This window comes from Monodelphis domestica, chromosome 1 (assembly GCF_027887165.1).
Source record: "Monodelphis domestica isolate mMonDom1 chromosome 1, mMonDom1.pri, whole genome shotgun sequence".
NCBI lineage: Eukaryota > Metazoa > Chordata > Mammalia > Didelphimorphia > Didelphidae > Monodelphis > Monodelphis domestica.
In genome coordinates, this window is record NC_077227.1 from 112,678,117 (window position 1) to 112,693,712 (window position 15,596).

General features: G+C 40.2%; 1 protein-coding gene across 5 annotated transcripts in view; it reads left to right on the forward strand.

Annotated features, from left to right (window-relative positions):
- SH3PXD2A (SH3 and PX domains 2A) overlaps positions 1–15,596 on the forward strand; it is a 337,587-nt gene that overhangs the window by 161,064 nt on the left and 160,927 nt on the right. For all 5 annotated transcript variants that reach the window (XM_007479080.3, XM_001368979.5, XM_056804516.1 and 2 more), the window contains one exon: positions 459–550. In XM_007479080.3, the coding sequence (XP_007479142.2) occupies positions 459–550 (92 nt within the window). The remainder of the gene's footprint in view (positions 1–458; positions 551–15,596) is intronic.

Below are 15,596 nucleotides of genomic sequence, written 5' to 3' on the forward strand. Positions count from 1 at the left end.
CCTTAAAGACTCGGGTTGTAGTCTTTGCTTTACTACTTAACTATATAACCCCAGGTACTTCCTTTTACTTCTCTGAGCCTCCATAAAAAAGAGATAACAATATCAGAACAAGCTAATTCACAGGGCTCTTGTATGAGTGAAATGAGATTCACATTTGCCTCTCTTCTCTACATTCTGAATTTTTAAAATTCCATTTAGTTTTTTTTTTTAAGTCTTATTTCCCCAACTATCCAGAGAAGTCCTCAAAGAGGGAAACAATGCCTTTCATTTCTTTATCTCTGCCATCACCCAAAAGGCTTGCCTGGAGTTGCTGTCCTTGTTGGCTGGTGGCCTCCATGGGCTAACCAGTGTTTGGTCCCCGGCATGATTGGTCTTCATTAGTTCCTATAACTAGTTGCTTCCCTTGAAGCCACCAGGCTCTTCTTTCATGCCCTTTCTTGCTTTTTTTTCTCCCCCAGGCTCTTGTCCGCCTGCCCCCTCACATCTCCCAGTGTGATGAAGTCTTTCGGTTCTTTGAGGCCCGACCGGAGGACGTCAATCCCCCCAAAGAGTAAGTACCATGACCGGTCCTTCCTTTGATCAGCTCTGTGGCTCAGAGAGGTCCCAAAGTCCATGCAGAGCTGCCTGGTTTGTGGGTTGGAAGACACTCAGTATGTCTGGTTGTTTGCAGATGTTACAGGGGAAGGTAATAACAAAGGGGAATAGCTTATGATCAAAACAAGCTAAGGGGGAAGAAAGTCCAGACAAACCCCAGCCCACTCCTTCCTGGTTCCCCGCTGATAGAACTAATTAGAGAGCTTGTCCTGTTTATTCCTCTTACCTCCTTATCAGCCAGGGGTCCTTAAACCTCCAGGAGCAAGGGGTGGGCCCTGCAGGAGAGGAAATAGGGTTCCTCAAAAATGGATATCAATTCTTAATGGGTGTGAAGGTTACTTTGGGACCGTTTCTGGTGGAGGGAAGGATGGAGTCAAATGGAATACTTGTTTGGGAGGTTTCTTCTAGTTTCAGTCAATTAACAGGCATTTTTAGGTGCCTAGTATATGACAAGCACTGAAGGGAAAATGTGGAAAATCTGGTCTTTTGGAAGTCCAGGGATTCTGCTGAGAAAGATACCAGTTAAGCCATGGCTGTCCCAGATACTGCAGGCTCGAGAGAGATGGTAATTCTAGGGTTGACTGTTTCTGAATAATAAATATTCGGCTTTTGACTCTATGTTCTGCTCCCTGGATATATATATATATTCTTGTCTGTCAGTCTATCTGTCTATGTCCGTCTATCTAAAACTGTGTTAAATAAGCATTGAAATAAAAAGATATAAACAGTCTCTGCCTTCAAGAAGTTTATATTTTAATGGAACAGACACTATTATATGCAACATGGATATATATTTAGATTTCAAATATACTCATTTAGATATCTATAGAAGCATACATGAATATATAATATGCTATATAAAAATGTATGTATAGATACTTATGACATTATCTCACTTAAACTGTAAGTTTCTTGAGAGCAGAAACTTTTAACTCTTTGTATTTCAGTTTTTATTTAGCACAGTCTCTGGTACAGAATACATAATAAACAAGGATTGATTGTAGTTATTAGAATTACATTTCTAGAAAATTCTACAAACATTTTTTGTATTATTACATGCAAGGAACATAGTCCCTGTCCTCAGATTAAAATCTAGTAGAAGTGATAAGATAAATAGGTAATGTATAATCACAGAGCTATACATGAGATTATTTTGGCAGCCATGAACAACAGTTTGGCACCCATTAGATGTGGGCTAAAGTTTTATACTATATGCTCAATAAACTTCAAATGAATTCTTGACCACAATGAAAATAAATATGTTAAATTTTGAAATAAAGGAGAATGAGAAGGAATTTTCAAATTTAGGGCTAGAGGGGGGAAAGGTTAGAAGTAATCAAAAAGATTCAATTCAAGAATTCAGTAAACATCTGTTAAACACCTACTATGTGTTAGGCACTATATAGGGATATAGATAAGAAAAAATAGATAAAATGGAGAATTTCAAATACTTAGAATTGTAAAGCTTTTGCATGAACAAAGTCAGTGCAGCCAAGATAAGTCCAGGAACTGTCAACTGGGAAAAATATTGACATCAAATATCTTGGACAAAAGTCTGATATCTAAGATATGTAGATAATTGGCATAGATATATAAGACCAAGAACCTTTCTCCAGGTTATAAAATCAAAAGACATAGGTAGTTTTTAGTATAAATGATCAATAACCATATGAAAAAGATGATTCAAATAATTACTAATTAGAAAAAATGCAACTTAAAATAATTCTGAGGTTGATTTCAAACCTTCAAACATAAAATTATAACTGATGATAAAATAAATAGTATTTTAGGAGTATTTATATACTTGTATAGTTCTAAACTTGGAAACAAATGAAAAAAAAAACTACTATTGACAGCTTCTGATCCATCATTCTTGCTCTTACTTTGAAAGGTCAATGACATAAAGTTCTTCCCTTAGTTCAAATCTCAGCTCAGATACTTATTAGCTATGTGACCCTGGGCAAATCATTTTACCCTATTGGCTTCAGTTTCCTCATCTGTAAAATGAGCCAGAGAAGGAAAAGGCAAGCCATGTCAATATCTTTACCAAGAAAACCTCAAATGTGATCACAAAGAGTTGGGCATAACTGAACAGAGCAACCGTTCTTAGCAACACTCATTATGGTAGCAAAAAAACTAAAAACCAGTAGGTACTCATCATTTGGAATATAGTTGAATAAATTATGGTATGTAAGCCTAAGTGAGATATTACTGCATTATAAGAAATGTAAAAACAAAGAATTCAGAGAAACTTAGAAAGATGTGTATGGGCAGAGTAAAGTAAGAGAACCCAGAGAAGTGCAGTGATCACAGTAATTTTAAAGGGGAGGGAAATGAGGAATTATAAAAGACTGCAGAATTTAGAGGAGTGCAATCATCACTTTTTATTCCAGAAGACATAACTTCTTGTTAGCAGAGAGATGGTGGACTAAGGTATGGCATGAGGCATAAACTGCTAGACAATGGGTGTTGATTTCTTTTGCTTCTCTACATTTTGTTACAAGAAAGGACTATATTGAGGATTGGAAGTAGTCATTGGGAATTGATGGTCATTTAAAAAATAATATTGGAAAAAGTAGAAGTAGGAAAACTCTGGTATTGTGATTTACTAGGAAGGAGGAAGTGAGGACTGAATAAGGAAACTTTTGATCAGTTAACCAGCAAATATTTATATCAAGTAGTTACTCTGCACAGCCTTCTTTTAGGACCTGTGAGAGAGGTGAGGAAAATGCTTGTCTCCTTGTTTCTAAAAAGAATTCAGTCTCTGGCCTCTAGTTTTATGGGGAGGCCACAAGTTCTTGGCTATGAAAGAACAGGAAGTAGTCTCATGGCTTTTCCCTCTCTTTAGTGCTGAGCTAGGCTTCTCCCAACCTAGCACTCTCCAGATAGAGGGCAATACCCAAAGGGATTCAATTCCAGTGGAGATGGATGGCAAAGATGAATTGATTTCATGCAAATCAGAGGATCCCATCTTCTGAGATGCATGTATCTGAGCTTCAATTTACATATATATAAAATTGAGATAATAATCCTTCACCCCGAGTACCTTTTATAGAGCATTTTGTTAATTGATTAAGATGTGAAAATGCTTTGGAAATTGTAAAGGGAATTTAAAGTGCCAGAGTTTTGTTTTTTTTTAATGTTGAAAGTAGCAATTTTATTTGAGTTAAAAATTGTTTACAAAACCCCAAAGACATATTTTATGGAACTGGTACAAACTATTTTCCCTGCCATTGGTTTTTGCTCCAAAGATCACAGTTGAGAAATACCATATAAAATAAAAATAAGATTCAGAAAAGTACTCTACTGTTCCAATTTCCAGTTGATAGTATTTACAAAAATATTTACAATGTAAAAAAAAAAGGTTACTTTAAAACTTTAGTTAATTTGTGACTTAGCCTCCAGGATCCTTAAATGCAGAGTTTTCTGAGGGTTTCAAATATGCACACACACTCTGGTTCAAAGGTGTCCGTTTCTCCCTACTCTTCCATTCAATTCCACATCTCTGCCAGTACTGGATAATTGTTTATTATGTTTAAAAAACACATAACGGTTAAATACTAAGGTAAATAAATTTCCATTTAAAACAATTATCAGTGTAACAGAGAAATGGAATCAACCCTGATTTTCTTCATTCATTCTAACTTTTTCATTATTCCTTACCATCTGCCATTAAGTCACTTTATCCTATATCTGTTTTCTGAAATCCAAAGATCAGTGAAAAAAAATTATTCTAAGATTAATCAAACAAAAGAGACAGTGTATAAGATAGGGCCAAGTGAAGAGGGAGGGTTTCTTTTCCATTCATTCATGTAGAGGTTGTTTGACACCAGGATTATTCTGGTAACTGATGAGAGCATGCATTACGTCTTTAGAAGACAAAGTTCGTAGGTTCAGTTCTGCTCCTCTTCTACTTTCACTGGTGCCCAAGTGACCCACACTCATGATCCATCTCTTTCCTTTATCTGACCACTCTCACCTCTACATACTCACACAAGCACAAGCACATAAATATTCACATCACCTGGAGGGAAGGTAAAAAGAGCCTGGAGGAGAATGACTCAGAGCCAGAAAGTCCAGTAGCCATTTGACCTTTTGGGTCAATAAAACATTCTGAAACCTCAGGATGCTTTGTCATTGTTTCGAGTCTTTCTTCCATGACCATCGGTATTTGTGACCCTTGGGAACTGGGATTTTCTCCTCAACCCAGTTATGCCACTCTGTAAACTTTACTCCCTTATGGAGCTGGGAAGAGGCAAATAGGTGGCACAGTGGATAGATGCCAGACCTGATGTCAGAAAGACACATCTTTCCGAACTCAAATTTGGCCTCAGACACTTAATATTTGGGTGGCCCTGGGCAAGTCACTTAAGCCTGTTTGCCTCAGTTTCCTCATCTGACAAATGAACTGGAAAAAGAAATGACCAAGTACTCCAGCATCCTTGCCAAGAAAACTTCAAATGAGGTCACAAAGAGTTGGACTAAAATTGAAAGGACTGAACAGCAATGGACTTGGGAATTTCCAGTCTTGAATTTCCTCTTAACATCTTGATTGCTTAATGATTAAAGGATTCTGTAGTAGGTGCTTGATGAGACTTGGTGAAGGGGGTGATCAATTGGAGGGTTCCCCAAAACAGAAGCTTCTAAAGGAGCTGATAGCCTCTTTCCAGTCTCCTGTTTCTGCCTACTATTGTCATGTCCTTCTTTTAACTCAGAGATGAAATGTCACGTCTTTCATGAAGCCTTCCTTGATGCTTCCAGCTGAAAAGGATTTCTACCTCATCTACTTTCATAGCACTTTATTATCCTTTGATTAACTTCTATTATTTTACCTCATTTTATATCCACATCCTGTCACTGCTTACTAGTATGTACTATGTCTTTGTCTTCACAGAATAGACGTTTTATTAAATAACTTATTTAATACATTTATTAACAATTTATTCAATAAATGCCTTTATTGAACCCAAGGCACTTGACTCCAGGAGTTGCTATTCTTTTTCATCCTTTCTTTTTTAAAAGTCATTTTGTGATATATGTATAACCCAGTGGAATTGCTCATAAGCTCTGGGAGGGGGGAAGGGAAAGAACATGAATCATGTAACTATGGGAAAATATTCTTAATTAATTAATTAAAAAAGATTGTTACCAACCCCCCAACAAATAAATAAGTAATTTTGAAATTCATAAAATGAACATATCAGTATCCAAAGAACAACAACAACAAAAAGATTGTTAGGAAACTGTCTCTGTATTAATTAATAAATTCCAGGCACAGGAGAGAAAGAGAATATTATTTTTTATGTGGAGTTTCAAAGATCACTTAATCCATTTAATTCACAGAGGGGAAAAAAACCAGAAAGCATAAAAATCTTGTCCCTTTGCTCTAAAGTCAACTGCCCAGCAGGACTCACATGTCACCTAAACAAACTAGACTATTGTAGCCACTCTTTCTTCCTCAAATAGACGCCCTTCTAGCCACTCTGTAACTTGGGCTCCTATCAGTTGTTTGTTTGTTTGTTTGCTTTTTTATGGAAAGGAGAAATTTAGTTTTTCTAAAGAGGAAAGTGGTCTTAAAAGTTAATGAAGAGAGGGGGTATTTGGGTGGTCCTTGTCTAAAAAATGATATGAGGAAGAAATGATAACATAGTGATTCCATGTAAAGGTCTGGTCCTCTATTTTCCTGATTCTGTTTCTGTTTTTTGATGTCTGTCATTTAGTCCAACTCCTTCTTTTTACAATTGAGGAAACTGAGGCCCAGGGAGTTAAGTGACTTGCCCAAAGTCAAACATATAATGTCAGAGGTGGGATTTGAACCCAAGTACAGGAATTAATAGTCTTTCTTTCTTTTTCAAAAACCATTTTGAATTTAGCATACATGAGCACACCAATATCTAAAGAAGAAAAAATTATATAGGAAACAGTCTCTATCATGTATAGCCCATTATGTAATTGGAAAATCTTGTACCTTTGGACTCCATCTCCCAGAATTCTTTTCTTGTCCCAAGAATCCTTTTCCTTTCATTCGCTTTTGTGTTTGTTACTTTTGTATATAAGTTTTTGTAACTTCTCCCTCGTTCTCTCCCTTTTCCCCACATACAAGGCTGGGTGAGCTCTCTCTGTTTCTTTAGCCTTTTTACTTCAAGTTATATTTTAGGAAACTTTATAAACATAATACTTGGAGTATTGGATATTAATTTTTAAAATCTATATCATCTTTAAAAAGTGTGTATTAAATTTAGCACAATAATACCCATGCTGCCCTGCTCATATGCCTCTTCCAAATTTCTTTCTATTCTTTTTTCTGTGTTATTTTTAAATCTTTCATTGATGATTTTTTCTTTCTTTTGAGCTAGCATTCCTTTCCTTTCTTTATCACTGTGATCTCACTGATGTGGGCATTCCCTCCCTTGTTGAAAATTATAGTTAATCCCTCCCCCATATAATTCCTGCCTCTGCCTTTCCACGAAATCTCTGTAGAGGATTTATTCCATATAATGCATCCTTCTTATGTTTCTTTAAATAAAAAATCATGGACTTGAACAGCCCTCATCTCTTATTTCTGGACCATCATGTTCTCTGGTCACATGTGTTTTTAATGATGGTGCTGTTTGTTCCTGGGTGAGAAGAAGGCAAAAGGAAGGGTGAAATGCCCTTGAGGTCAGGTGGAGACACTTGGATAGGGCAGTGTGGAGAAGGTAGTGTAGCAAGAAAGTTAGGGTGGTGGGGAATAATGAATTTAGCTTTGGACAAATTGAGTTTAAGATGCCTACAAGATATTTAGTTTGCTTTGTCTGATAGGAAGGTGGAACTTGAGATAGAAAGTCTGGAGAGCTGTTAGGGCTGGACAAGGAGATCTAATAATCATCTCATTTGAATCTATGGAATCTGATGAGATCATGAAGGGAATCAGTCTAGAGGAAGAAGAAAAGAGGGTCCAAGAGAAAGCCTTGAGGGATTCCCTCAGTTAGTAGTCATGACCTGCCCTGTACCTGATGGATGAAGGGCCATCAAAGTGGTAAGACTGGCCAGAAGGGAACCTGGAGAGAACAGTGCCACGAAAACCTAGACAGAAGAGAACATGAAACAGGAGAGGGTGATTGGCAGTGACACATATCACATAGTGATCAAGATAGAAAAGATAGGTTGGAGTCAGCTTGTGAAATTAAATGGCAAACAGAGGAATTTATATATTATATTAGAGACAATAGGGAACCACTGAAGTTTCTCAAGTGACTTGGTCTGACCTGTGTTTGAATCTATCCATTTGTAGATCGAGGGAAAGAAATATAAGTTAGTTCTGTGAAGTATGGTTTGGAGAAGGAAGAGGATGACTAGAAGAAAACCAATTAGGAAGCTATTTTGACAATCCCTGGAGAATAGATAAGGATATGAACTGGTGAGGTTGTGGCACAAGTGAAGAGAAGGGGACAGATATGGTACTTTTTTGTGTTCTGTATTGCATCCCAGTCACAGTATCTTACACATGATAGGGGCTTGTTCAATAGATGGAATTGAATTAAAATCAACTTCCCAGTAGGGATGGGAATGTGGTTAGATTCCACTTGGATTCAGAACTGGTCCTGAGAATTCTAGTGGTGAAGTGACCACAGAGTAGAATGAGGATGATAGCAATGGCCTTGACTATGGGAGCATTGTTTAGCCTGGGCAGGGTGGTTCCTAAGGATTTCCTCGTCAGCCCCTGACTTCTCCACCTTGGGAGCCCAGCATTTGTTGCTGTTAACTCCTCTCTCAAATGGGTAAGAATCGTGTGTGTGTGTGTGTGTGTGTGTGTGTGTGTGTGTGTGTGTGTGTGTGTGTGTGCGTGTGTGTGTGTGTGTGTGTGTCTCCTCATTTAGGGAGGTCAAAGAGATGTCAGAAAAAATTTTCACCACTTTTAAAAGATTTTTATCTTTTTAATAATAATAACAACAACGCAATCCTTTCAGCATCTTTCTTAGACTTTGCTTTCAGGCATTTTCTGTTTCTCTTCTTCACTATCTTTTTCTCTCCTGACACTTTCTCAAATACAAGCAACCAGATCAAATAACGGTGTGTTTTGAGTCAGATGAGCCGCTTATCAAATTATCAAAGCCTTTCAGTTTAATTGGAATTTCACAGATAACCCCAAAGCCTCTTTCAAGTGTCCAGATCCAGTGGGCCGTTGAGAATTCATTTTGTAGGGAGGTTTCTTTTTTCAGGTTAGTCTCTCGAGGGAGACCTCGGACCCTAGGCCTCTGGGGTGTGCATGTGCTTCTCCAGCTTGCACAAGCTGCCTTGAGTCAAGGTCAGTTTACTTCCTTAGAAAGTAGAAGCCGTCTTCTTGAATTTCAGCTATCGTTATTTTAAAAAAATTGGCTGGCGTGCAGAAAAGATGTGCATTTATAGAACCCTTTGATGTGTTCCCTCCTCAGAGAAGTCCCCTTGTGGTTTTATGTTACTTCTCCTCAGACTCAAAAAAAAGTTGGCTCTTCCCTCTTAAGCTGCCTCTTTGGGCTTCCCAGAAGCTGCCTGAACAATCTCAATGATTTTCCATCCTAAAGCATTTATATTGACTTTTGGTTTGAGTTGATGCACTCTTGAGAGCCCTGAGCTCTTGCCTGTCCATAAGGCTGAGAAAACCCAATGTATTTTGTGCCCCATCAAACAGAAAGTGGCTGTGGTGGGGTGGAAATTGATAAAAGGAAATCACCAGCCTATGGTCTCCCTGGAATCTCCCCTAATGTAATGGGATCCCAAAAGGAGTATGTATGGGTAAACTCAGCTGTCATGAGTAGAAAAGAGGTCTATGAATATTAGATCTAATAGGGACCTTTTAAACCTCAGAACTAGGATAATTGGATCATCCAATTAAAATCCTCTTAAGGACAAGGACTATATTTTATTTTGCTCTGTCTTTCTATCACCAGTGCTTTGCACATTTAAAGTTCTTGATAAATGCTTGCTGAATTGTTACCTGATAAATTTAGAAGGGTCCATATACATCATCTTTTGTGTCCTCTTTTATAGTTGAGGAATCTGAGAGTGGGGAAGTGTTTTGGCTAAGAGCACACAGTAAGTTAGGGGCAGGATCAAGATTAGAATCAAGGTCTCTTGCTTCCCCATTCAGGATTGTTTCATATTATGCCACACTGATATGGATACTCCTATTTAGTCATTAATTTAAAAAAAAATGTTTACTTTGTTTGGCCTTGGGGATTCAGGGGACCTGTGGGACTTAGGAGAATAATGATAATGAGAATTTGTTCACTTAACAATGGGTGCCTCTCTTTAGAAAATTCAAAGTCAGCCTTGCTTCATATGGGGCAGTGAAATTATGGAACTCTTGGTCCCTCTCCAGAAAGAGATTCAGTCTAAAATACAAACAGCTTCTTAAAAGGCGTCGCTTAGGTTGGTGTGAGAACTATGATGGGAAAAGAATAAATATGTCTCAGGGGATTTCTAACCTGTGAGAGTGTCTACTGATGTCTCATGGCTCCCCTTTCTCCATCAGAAACACAATTCAGCCTGGAGATTTCTGGGTTTAGTTCAACAGCTTTTTGGTTCTGACCGAGTCTCTAAGCCTATTTTCTGTGGCCCTTATTAGACATAGTGCTTAAATGAAGGATGATCCGATGTCCTCTGTGGATAGGCAGAATTAGAAACTCCTGGGTTGTTTGCCTAATGAGAGTCAAGAGGGTCTCTGTAGGGAAAGACAAGGGTCAGGTGGAATCCCTCCCCTCAGGAGCTCAGGGTCTAGTTGGGGAGATCTCTCTCTCTCTCTCTCTCTCTCTCTCTCTCTCTCTCTCACACACACACACACACACACACACACACACACAGTTGAACAAGAAATATTTATAGAACAAGTGTCATGAAGCCACATCCACCCAGTGTCACAGGGTAACTCAGCCTATCCATGCTAGAGATGCTCCTGGGGGGCTTGAACAGAACAGAAGCTCTCTCACTGCTCCGAGTTGTGACCCCCCATTTCTTGCCTCTAAGGCCAGTCCCTTCTCACTCGTTCGCATTTCTTCTTATTGAAGTCAAGGCTGCCCAGTTGAGTATTCTGGTTAAATTCCTCACATTTCCTAGGAGTTGCCCAGCCGGCAAAGCAGGTTTTGTTTTTGGGGCCTTGGGGGTGCACAGAGCCCGCCTCTGTTGTGCCCTGTGAACAATGACATTAATGTTCCCCCAGCTGCCCCCTGGCACCATCTGGGAGACGGGGAAGGGGTTGAAGAGGGTAAACCCCAGGAGTTTGTGCCAGGAAGATATTGTTTCTATCCCAGTCTACCTTGAGCAACCTTGTTTAACCTCATCTGGCCTGGTTCTATATTTGTCTGGGCTAGCCTACCCCCAGGGGAAAGTTCATGCTTTCTTTTATTCCCCTCATTCCCAGCTCTGGAGTGGTGGGTTCTCAGAATGCCTGTGTGTTTGTCTATTCAGCCCAGTACTAGAGGGGGAGAATGCCGGCTCAGGAAAGAAATGAGAGGGATACAGAGGATAGGATAAAGGAAGGCTTTCAAGCTCAAGTACTTTTTAAACTCAAAGCTTTGGGGGTGAAAGTGTAACAAGAGGGGGTGAGTGGAGATGGGGCCAAAGTGTCAGATTGATGAAGGATGCTTTGTGTCACTTCCAAAATACAAAAACCAGGATACTTTGGTGGGAGGAGTCTTTGGAGGCTGAAGTCAAAGAGGAAATCTTAGGCTAAAGAATTTCTCTTCCCTCCTTGCCCAGTATGACTTCTGCAGAGCATTTCCAAGACTGAGAGGTGGAACCCCAGCTGATTTTTGCACTGATTCCCCCCTAATTTCCTTCTCTGCCCAATCAAGGTACAAACTCTGTAACCAGTGAGAGCAGGGTATGGTCTATTACTGCTGTGCAGGAATCTTACTAACTATGGGAATATAGCATAGGCTATAGTTTTCTCTTGTGTTATGTGGAAGACAACTTCTATAAGACTGTGATCCCCTCCAGCTCTACCTGGGCTTGGGTAGCATTAGGTACACTGTGTAGCTAAAAAAATAACACTGAGGAAACCTGAGTAATTCTAGTACTAGGCTTGCTATGTGACTTTGGGCAAGTCATTCCCCCTCTCAGGGCCACAGTTTGTAAAATGGGACAGTTGGACTAAATGATATCTTCTGGCTCAAATGTTCTTTGTTCTGTTCTAGGGGTTTAGACCAATGAACTTGGATGAAGGGGAAATGCATCTTTATTTTCACTTACCTCTAATTTAAATCAAGCATTTCTTCCAATTATTTAAAAATATTATTCTAAGAAAGGGTCCCACTGCCAAAGGTTCCATGATTCAAAAAAGCTAGGAACTGATGGCTGGGACCAATTCTCAGATAATGCCCATGGAGATTGGATCCTAGAGTATAGGAAGCATTGATATTCTTTGAGTCTGACAATTCCCTACGTTTAAGGACATTCATTAAGAGAGGGGGTCTGGTGGTTCTGACCAGTAGTACATATTAGGCATATTAGGTCAAGTGTGATGTGAGGGGCTTCAGGAAGGCCCTGGCTTCTCCTGTTCACAGATAACTGAGTTCCTCCTTTCCAGACAGCTAAAGCCTTTCATTCCATTTGGAAGAATGAGCCTTGAGGGAACCTAGGACTGAGAAATGCACCCAGGAATCACACACACCTAGGGATGATAGATACACTTGGGAGTCATAGAGAACAGATTTGATGAAGATGGAGGGAAAAAGGACAGAGCAGAAAAATACGGAACTCCCTGAGGCTCAGAAAAGGGAAGCTCTGACTGATCCCTGTCTTCCTTCCTACTCAAGGGCTGATAAGGATAGCCCTTAGCAAATTTGGTCTTTGGAATGCCTTGACTCAGTAGCTATGACCAGACTACATGGGGCAGTACTGCAAGGGACCCGTTTGTGTGTAGATTAGGTGTACAATGGCCATTAAGGTCCTTGGGCAGCCCCTCCAGCCTGAAGAATTGGAGACCAGGGAAGGAGACTGGCCTAGGGACCATTTCTGCAAGAATGGCATCCAGAAGGAGGCTCCCTGTTCAGTAACCACAGGAGACCCCCCTAAGCCTGGAACACTGAAAAGTCTCTGGATTGGTTGATGCAAGGCACTTGAAAATATTCTACCTAAACTCAATCAAAGAGTTAGGGGCTATCGTAGGCACTATGGGTAATAGAGGGTGACATTTTGACTCCACTTTACCTACAGCATAAGTTTCATGAAAGGGAATGGTGGTAGATCAGGTTGGTAAAAAGCCTTGAGAACTAAGCTAAGAAATTTGGACTTTTCTAAGAAGTAGAGGGAGTGTTGTGAAAGATGTACTTTGGGAAGATAACTTTGGCAGAAGGTATGGAGGGACTAGGGTAAGAAGAGATCTCAATAGAGCTCAGTTTAAAATGGCGGTGGGGAGATGGGAAAGAGGAGTATTAGATGTAAACAATGTTGCCTAGTAGAAAGAATGTTGATTTCAGAGTCATGAGATCTGAGTTTCAATCCTGGCTTTACCCCTTATTACCTATACAATCTTTGTTAGATTATTTCATCTGTCTGTACATCAGTTTCCTCGTCCTTCAAATGAATGGGTCAGATTTCATAATATTCTGGCTCAAAATCATTGACCACAAAAAGTCGTGGAGGTAAAATATATGATACGTGGCATCTGAATGAGAAAGAGGGAAAAAGTCAAAGGTGACTCATTTCTTAGGTCTCCAAAGTTTCATGTCTAGATCTCTGGGGAAATGATGGCATCATCAACAGTGGTAACAGGAGTCAGTGGTTTTTTTTTTAGGGTAGAAAGGGAAGGGTGAGTATGATTGGCTTGGATTCATTCATTCATTTAAAGAGCATTTAGTAAGTCCTTATACTCAATTCTGGAGATGCAAAGACTAACAAAACAGCCCCTCAAGGAGCTTACCTTCCATTTGGGGACAACAATATGGACGTAGAAAATTTAATACAAAATATATACAAAGTACCTTCCACAAAGAGAATACTATACACTGGGGGAAGGGGTATCAGTGCCTGATGGGAATCTCAAAAAGAAACTAGAAATTCTATGAGCCAGAGGAAGAAAGTATTGGTGGGATCTTTAAGGGGAGATGACCAGCCCTTAGTTCAGAATGTGTGTTTGATACTCAGAGAGTTTAGGGCTAAAAGTAACAAGGTATTTTTTTAAAGAAACTTTACTTTCTGTCTTAGTAACAACTCTTAAGACAAAAGGACAAGGGCTAGGCTAATAGAGTTAAGTGATTTGCCCAGGATCCCACAGCTAGGAAGTATTTGAGGTCACAGTTGAACCCAAGTCCTCCTGACTCCAGAATTGGTTCTCTGTCCACTGTACCACCTAGATGTCCCCTAAAAGTAACAAGGTACTACCTGGATCCTCTTGCTGTGTTCCCATACACTCCTTTACTTTCTCCTCAGAGTTGTTGCCCGGTATATGAATTAGGGATACTTCTTGCCCTGCCTTTTAAAATGACTGGCATAGAATATAGAGGTTCCCATTTTCTGGAGCAAGCTAGCTCTTGATGTCTAACCATTCTTTCCCTCTGCATTGGGAATACAGTGATATCTGTTCCTGGCTTGGCCCTGTGGCTCACCTTTCTTGTTGGGTGGCATTTTAGAGGTTTGGGGAGACTGGGGAGAAATCACTGTGTATCTCATAATGAATGGAGCTTTGGCTAAGTGGGGGGCCCGTTTTCTCTCGCTGTGTGGCTCTGATCCATTCCCTGTGAAATCTTTTCACTGAACTCTATTCCTCAGACTCTTTCCTTTGGGGATCCCCTTCCCCCAACTCTGGTCCCTAGAGAAAACCAGGGATGCTTGGGAGCTCTCTCCTCCCAGCTAACCTCTGCTGCCGCCTGGCAGTCACACAAACAGACTCTTTGTGTTAACCAAGGAGAACCAATGGGCCCTTCAATGGGTGTAACTGCAGGAGAGTGGTCCAGGCATGCAGCTTCATGCAAGACATCCCCCATCCTTTTTGACTTGCCCTCCTGTGTGACTCCCATCCAGTGGTTTTCCTTCAGCTTGGAAGAGCCTGTCTGGAGGATGCGTGGGTGGTAGCAGAATACCCACAGGAAATTGTACTAAATCCACTTTTAAAAGGACTCAATTCTGAATGGGCTTTTAGTACCAGTCTGCTCAAAGGAGGAGGCAGGTTTCTTAAAAGCCAAGTCTGTCTTATTATGTGGACCACTGCACAACACCTCACTGTCCTCCCACATGCCCACACCCACATGTGTACACCACAACACCCCCTCCTCACTGCACCCCCCCCCCCATAACTGACTTTTGAAGCAGAACTTTCTAATCGGACCAGTTGGTGTAAAGACTTCTTTGCAGTCTAGAGAAACTAACTTGAACATTATTCCTAGGAACACAGAAAGGACCTGGGAAGGGAACCTTAGAGTCTATAAAATCTTAGTCTTTCACTTTTACAGATAAAGAAACTGAGGCACCATGCAGTTGAGTGACTTCCCCAAGGCCACACAGCTCATGGGGCAGCTAGGTCACTCAAAGTCTATTCAGCCCTAGAATCAGGAGAACTTGAGTTCAAAACTGGTCTCAGATATCTGCTAACTATAGTTATTTAGCCCTTTTTGCCTCAGTTTCCTTAACTGTAAAATGAGCTAGAGAAGGAAATGCCAAGCCACTCTAGTATCATTGCCAAGAAAACCCCAAAGGTTTTCTTTGGGGTCTGGAAGAGTAGAATGTGCCTAACTGATTATACAACAGCAATACACACAGCTCATAAGTGTCTGAGGGAGAATTTGAACCCATGTCTTTGTGACTCCACCTCAGCACTCTATACTCCCTGCTGAAGACTGACCCTAAGCCTGCAAAGTACACCTTCATAATCTAGAGAGGCTTAGGTCTCAGTACCTTTTGGGCAGTAGCTAAATTCTCAGTACTCCTGGGCAGATGCAAGAGGGAGAAGGTCAGTGGTAGTTACTGGGGGGAAGGAAAACCAGGGAATGGTAGTTTATTTATTTTTATTTTAATAACCAGTTTTGTAGAGAACGCTTCAGTCACTG